Below are 7,541 nucleotides of genomic sequence, written 5' to 3' on the forward strand. Positions count from 1 at the left end.
GGCTGGGCGAACTCCGCTTCAATATGGCTGGAGGCGAAGGAGTTGATCACCAGGAAAGTGCTACCTCCAGTCCGCGATCTCCGGTTATCAGAACCCGCTTGCAGCCGGCCGGTTGCGTGTCCTGTGCCTTCTCGCGGCGACCGGCCCTGGCCGTGGAGACGGCGATGGCGCGAGAGGAGAGCGCTCTCTAAGCTGACAGGAGGGGGGTTCTGAGGTTTCCAACCTCTCCCACCCAATAGCAGCCCAGACACCCACGCATGCCCCTCAACCCGGTTTCCCCCTCCATTTTGTGCATTGTCCTCAGATCCGCAGCCAGAACAAAGCCCCCAGCAGTGGTCTCTCCATCGCCTTCGCGAGCTCTTGTCCCTATCTCCCGTGAGCCAAAAGGCTCGGAGCTTAAGTCGAGCGGTCTAAGTCCAACCCCCTCCACCGCCTCCCACCCCAGCGCCCTCTTCTCTCCCTTAGCCCCAGCCGCCCTCAGCCAGAGCCAGGGTACTACTCTGCATGCCAGTCGGACCCCTGCCCGTGCCAACCTCCCATGCGCCCCGTCCTGGCCTCGGACTGCGGGCGGCCCCGGACCTACAGCCGAGTCCAGCGCGGCCGAGGCACCCGGCGCAGTGAGGCCGAGCCTGCTTTCCGGCCCCGGGGCGGGAGACCCGAATTAGGCCGCCTGGGTCCGCAACCTGCCCGGCCCGCTCTGGGTTCCCTCGGATCCCACCCCACCCATCAGGCCGGGGCTCAGAAAGCGGAAGTATTTGGTGGAGAAAAACACGGTTTCTTTTAAGCCCGTCTCAGAACCCCTTTTAGAGCAAATGCTCCTGTCAAGTTTTATTTCCCGTTGCAAACCACCTTCCACGCTGCCAAGAATTAAGACCGGGAGAGATTAAATACCCGATTATTCTCGTGGGGAGTTAGGGGCGGGAGCGGAGAAGAGGGACCCGCACCAAGACTTTCGTTGGACTCGGTTTGTCCGCATCAAATAACGCCCAGCGAGACCCGCGAAGGCCCGCGCGGGCGGCGGTGACGTCAGCCTGCAGCTGCGGGGCGCCGCGCGGGACTTGGGGGCCTGGGCCTTGACCTCGGCTAGCGTCCCGATGCACGCCCCCTCCGGCCACTGGCCGTCTGGGAGAGGCAGGCTCTCTAAAGCTTTGCGCCTCCATTTTGAGGAGAGTGTTCCTAGCGACGCGCGGAGAATTCTGAGCCTTCTCGGCCCACGAGGGGCGCGGCATCGGGTGGCTTCCCGGGTCCGCTGCGGCGCCTCTCCCGCGCGTCCTCGGTCCCTGAGGGGTAGGGGGCGGCCCCCGCGCCACTGCGCGACTGCTCGCCAAGGTTCGCACATCCCCAAGGCCTCGCCGTGATGACCGCTTCCCGGTAGATCCAGCTCTTCGGCGGCGCGACGGAGCCAGGCAGAAATGAAATCAACTGTGGCGAGGCCTTGGCTGCTTCCACGGAGTTTTTCTGTGCCAGCCTTTTTTTTTTTTTTCCCTTGAAAATCAAATTAAAAATAGCAAACACCTTTCAGACATTGGTCGGGCGCTAGGTAGATGCGCTAGGATTGAAGCAGCCGATCAGTAAGTGGGTATTTTCATAAAGAATGAAGCCGGCTGTTATTTACACGGCGGCCTGGCGGATGAAAACTTAATTTTTTTGTGCGTGTCCTAAACCGAAGCATAAATCTCCCCAGGCCTCTTGGATAACGCTACATCTCTGCTTATGAAAAATGGGATGTGAGCAACTTGCTGCACATTTCTCTGATTCTCCAGGTCTTGGGCTGCTGACACGCATTCGATCAACTTTAAAAGAATGCGCATAAATCAGCGAGCCCCTAGCGTCTCCTCCATAGAAGTTCGCAAATCCGGAAGGGCGCCTCTGAACCCACCCGGTCTGGGGCTTAGCAGTCCCGGGCAGGCTCCGTCTCCGCTACAAAAGAAACTCGGGAATTCGCAGACGGGAGCGAGAACCCGCACCCTCACCAAACCCTCCAAACACACTCAGCAGGATGTAATCCGCACATATATTATACGGTGAAATCTGTCATTAGCTACCCGCACACATATGTTATCATCCTCAGCTGAATTTCGCTGCCTCGCGAAGTTTCAAGAAAATATCTCAAATAGGTTGAATTTTTAAAAAGAATAATTCTCACCCTTTCTTGAAAATTTTAGTTTTCTGTTAAAAAAAGAAAACCAGTTTAAATAGATGGCTTAAGCTCTGTATCAGGCATAAATAGTAGTGAAAAGCAAAGTGGCACTTTACAATCATCCACTTAAAATACCTTAATAAATTTGACAGTATTAAGAGCAGATGGAAAGAGTAGTTTTTTTTAAGTCCCATATTTACAATTTTAAAAAATGGTAACATGACAGTCCATTACAGGATTAAAAATCATTGTTAATTTGATAGATGGAAATGGTGTGTAGCTGTTTCCATATTATAATTTCTTACTCTGAAAGGGTATCCCTTTTGGGGAAAAGAAATATACTTGAATCAGGGATTCAACAACACTATCCCAGTGTCTGGCATTATTATTCCTATATGGTGGCTGGCATCCTCCTGGATGTCTATTTTCTAAAGGTTTAGATTAATTGCTATTTGGGTATTAGGGAACCATCACACTCCATGCTTACTTCAGGTTATCTGGTAGATCCATGATAATTTTAAGTAAAAGGTAAAATCAACATTATCAATAACTGTTTCAGAAAAGAGAGAAAGAGAAAAACAACCTCTGAAATATCTTCTGTCATTAATTTCAAAAACTGAAGGGAGAAAAAAAAGAAAACTACTTTACCCAGAGTTCCTGCAGTGGCGATGGCTTGTGAAAAGGGTGGTATTCCTGCTGCAGAGCTGCTGTTGGCCTCCTTCCTAGGCCTGAGGCTCAGAATATTTCTTACATCTAAAGAAAAATATCCCCCATCAACAGAAGAGTCCCCTTTGGAGCTGTTCGTAAACACACAGTTTGATCCAGCTTTGAGGGGATTTTCCACCACTTTAAACATTTTGGGAGAAAGTTGTTACTTTGGCTTGGTGGCAGCTCCTTTAGAAACGGAGTGCTGTAGAACAAGATGTGGGGAGGTTGATTTGAAGCACCATTTTCATTTGTTTCCACAAGTGGAGTGAAAATCCTCAGGGCAGCAAAACTAGATTGCACTTCACAAGACCATTCCATGTGTACGTTTCAAGACCATGCTGTTTTTAGACAGCTTTAGAGATTCTTTCTATAATTCTCCATCTATAAAGGAGTTCTAAGTCTTCAGGTTGGAGAGGTTTCTGTCGGCGTCAGCCAACTTTGTTATCAACTGATATTATTTTCCATAAAATGATGAATAAGATTACTCAGTTCACAATTACTTTCGTCTTAACATAAAGATAAAATTCACCTCATCTCAAAATTTTGCATCCTAAAGATCTTGGTTCCACCAACATTTCAATGCATATATGCGCAGCATAGCATGTTTTTGACAAAAACATCACCTTATGTGTATATTAAATATAGAAACATACATATGTATTAGTTATGAGTCTACATACAGCATCCAATGTGTCATTAGGGGTCAATAAGTAGTAAATATGATTGTTATTGTCAGTATAGTTTTGATGGTGGTTGTTAATATTAAATGTATATATTTCTTCCATAAATCAAATGGCAGCTTAGAAAACATCAGTATAAGATTGCACACCACCCAGGCACAGCACTCGACGCGGAGCTATCCAGGATAACTCTCCTTCTGCATCCATATTATGGTCATTTTATAGATATGAGATCTTTAAGCTCTCCATACTGACCTCTTAAGAGGTGAGTTTCTTTGAATTTCTGAAATGTAACTCTAGAGCTCTAGAGTTAGCAAGGCATCTAAAACTTTTTATTTACCGTATAGATCCCTTACAGCTCTAGTTAGGATGGTAGACCACCTTGGAGGGTGAGGGCCAAGAAAGAAAGGTTATTTAAGAACACCTCTTAGACTGTAACAAAAATGTACAGCTTTAAAGCAGATCTGCAGAAATCTGATGCAGGGGAAGCTGCTATGAATACAAATCAAACTCGGCCATTAAAGAAAAGGAGCAAAACTTCATCATATAAGGTACATTTTGGACCTCAACACTCAAATCACCTTAAATTACACCATCTTGGGTCATCAGTAATTAATGATACTCTATCTGTACAGATTCTACAAATATATATACAAGCACACACAAGCAGTAATATGCAAATGTATACATGTATACACATATGATATATATTCACATATATACAGGCACATGTATAACTTACATATATTCAAATTTGCTCCATCTGGTGCCAAAGAAATGAGTACCAAATCTCTAAAACAAGGAGTCAAGGAGGTAAGACCTTTTGATTCCCTTGAAGCTGAAGAATTACAAGGAAGCTTGTCAACGCGAGGTGGCGCCCTTGATCTACTAATCCAGCTGAGGCCAATTCATGAGCTGTCAAAAGTCAAGGTCACAAATTGTCTTTTTTCATCAAGGTCAAGGTTTAAGGCCTTTCCTAGTCCTGTCATTTCAACAAATATCAAAACCTGCCCTTTCAGATACATGCAGACCCAACAGCAGATTTTAAAATACGACAGCCTGGGCATCACTGATACTAAACAACTGGTTTTCATTTTCCACAGGGAGCCTGGGAATTTATACTATCTCCTCCTCCTTTCTTTTCTCTTCTTTTCAGAATACCTGACACTTTAACCTTCTTAAAGCACTTATCTAAATTTTTAGGATTTTAGTTGTGAGGGATTTCTCCCTTTGCTTAAAAAATTTGTAGCAAAAAAAAAGCTGAATAATAATAGAAAAGAATGGTCCTTGGTTTGTATAGGACAAACCACCGGCTCCTTTTCTTTCTGTGAAGTGCATGTTTAGCATAGGAAAATAATGACTATTTCCTTCAGATTTTAATGACAGTGTCTATTTTATTAACATAATTAATACCACTATATCAACTATCTACAGGTCTAAGGCTTTTTTAAACTATTATTTTTAGTAGAAATATTTGAAAAGCAGGTGCACAAATACATTTTCACAGTGTGCTGAATGTCTTTATTTACAAGATAGCATTTTATAGTGAATATGAACAAAATGAATGTGCTGGTTGAAATAACTGCTTGATTAAAAATGTGCTGTGAAGATGAACCCCTAAACTTTCTAATGCAGTCTCATAACACAAACAAACAAGGAAAAAATACTAATCCCTTAACAGATCAAACATATAGAATGTAAACATCTAAATGTTTTAGGGGAATGGATTTCCATTTTGAGTTTTCTAAAAATAAAAAAAAAAATTATTTCTCTAGCCAATGTTTGTAAATATTGGGAAATATCAATTTACGTGAAACATTAATTGTATTCAAACCAAAGGCCACCATGTTAGGGTGGGACCTCTCAGAAGATCTGACATAAAGTGAATTCTGTGAATTATCTGATGCTTTAAATATTTTTAAATGTATCAAATCCTTTGAAAAGTAGATTATATTGGGGCAGAAAATATTGTCCAAATGTCACAAAAAAGAACTTGTCATAAGCAATTAAAAATTATTATCAGAAGGACATTCCCAACCCGGGGTTCTCCTATGGCCTCAAAGGCTCACTCCGATGGTTGTATTTACTCCCAAGACAAACGATCCTCGATCCTCAGAAGAACTTTCTCTCCCTTTGCCCCTTCATAGTAAATAGTCCAAGATCATTATTTCAGTACCTTCTTCTCCTTTCCTTTCTAAATCTATACATGACGTGTTTTGCAGAATATACAACAATGGTAGGAATTTCACTAAGATTTACCTGAGCAGTCACTTAACATGCAAAGGGGATGGTAATGGTGACCCAGAAGACAAGCAGATGTTTACAACAGCCTCTTGCATTTGTAACCAACTTTCCGATCATTGATCATTATCACATAACATAGTGTCCTAAAATACAACGGTCACATAAATACTTACAAGATTTCAGTAAAAGGGTAAACTTATCTGAAATTGCGTATTTGGGGGGCTGATGTTTGACTCTAGAGTTTGTCATTTAATGGTCTGTCGGAGTTGGCGGGAGAACTGGCAGTCTTTACCATTTCTTTAAGTTTTAAAAGAGTTGTAGATTCCACAGGAGAAAGAGATCCCCCTTAGAAAAGCAAAATGCCAGTGTCTCTCTTTCTCTTTCCCATTCTTCAATTATTATTAGCATTATAACCATTATCTGAGCAAAGCAACGAGTTCTGAAGCATTTCTTCAAGTTGCCCTTTAGCTCCACTTTTAATCCATTAACTAGTGGTCTTGAGTTTGTTGATAACTTTTTTCTCTTTGACCCTCCTGTTCTGGAACCAGATTGTAACCTGTCGCTCCGAGAGATTCGTCGTGGCTGATATCCGCCTCCGTTTGTCCTTGGTAATGAATTTGTTTGTAGCGTATTCCCGTTCGAGTTCTTTTAATTGGACTTTGGTGTAAGGGACACGCTTCTTTCTCCCCCGCCTGTAGGAGCTGGCGTCTGAAGGATGCGAGACCACGTCTGGAAGATAGGGAAGAAGGCAAGTTAAAGAGGGATCGGATCCAGGCCAGGACACAGGCGACAGCTTTCTCTGAGCCACCGCCTTGCAGTGCCTGGCTGCCTTTTGCCACCGCTGTACAATCCAGCCCTTCTGCCAAAACCTGGAGGGTCAGTGGGGAGGATGGGAAGTTCTGCACTGAAATGAAATCGCCGAAATCCAATTACTACCCCAGCCTGGGCCACTCTGCCCGCACAGCAGCGGGGCTTCGCTTGATCTCCTGGCCCAGCGGCTCAAATCTTAGCCTCCAGGCTCAGGGGACAACACTTCCATTCCTGATTCCTTTCTATGTCGCCAAAGCCCCAACACTTGATGCTTCTACACTGAAGACATTTTTGAGAGAATGAATACGGGCAATTTGATAAACCATTTCCAGGTCAATTTCCCATCCTTAAAGTCCATGTCAGGGGCTGGCGAGGGCGGAGCGCAGAGGGCGAAGGAAGCCAGCGAGGGTCCGCACGAGCTTCTTCCCAGCCATCCCTCACCCAGGGAGAGCCAGGACCAGCCCAACTCCAGGGCAGTGAGGGTAGAGCCAGCCTGCCAGGGTCGGGCTCCCAGGGGTGCAGCACCACTAGGACAGGCCAGGGAGAGAGCAGAGGGGCACGAGGGTGACCCAGGAGCGAGCGGAGGAGAAGCTGGGGCGGAACCGGAGGACCGGGGCTGAGAAGGGGGCGCCATTTACCGGGCAGAGTGGACTTCCAGAGGTGGGGAGGCTGCGCCTGCTCTTTGGGGCAGTACATTTGGCCGTTCCAGCCGTTGGGCAGCGCCCAGGGCTGGTAGCTTTCCATGGGAAGACCCAGGGGCTCGTGGCGCGACTCGCCGGGGCCCCCGAGGCCCGGCACCACCGGCATATCCAGGTAGCCAGGCACGGGCTGGTGGTGGTGGTAAGGCCCGGGTGCGTAGCCCTGGTGGTAGAAGGCGAACTCCTTAGCGCGGGAGCTGAACTCCTCGGCCGCGGGGCCGGCGGTGTCCATGTACTTGTCCGCGAAGGCAGCGGCGGGGG

At 46.2% G+C, this 7,541-nt stretch overlaps 1 protein-coding gene across 1 annotated transcript; it reads right to left on the reverse strand.

The window, feature by feature from the left end:
• Positions 1–5,986: 5,986 nt before the first annotated feature.
• HOXA13 (homeobox A13) lies at positions 5,987–7,539 on the reverse strand (the record flags this gene model as incomplete). Its single annotated transcript, XM_010855416.1, has 2 exons — positions 5,987–6,501; positions 7,221–7,539. Coding segments are annotated over 2 exons (564 nt in total), but the record flags the coding sequence as incomplete, so codon positions are not given.
• Positions 7,540–7,541: the final 2 nt, after the last annotated feature.

The sequence above is a fragment of the Bison bison genome, unplaced genomic scaffold (genome assembly GCF_000754665.1).
Source record: "Bison bison bison isolate TAMUID 2011002044 unplaced genomic scaffold, Bison_UMD1.0 scf7180017864364, whole genome shotgun sequence".
Lineage (NCBI taxonomy): Eukaryota > Metazoa > Chordata > Mammalia > Artiodactyla > Bovidae > Bison > Bison bison.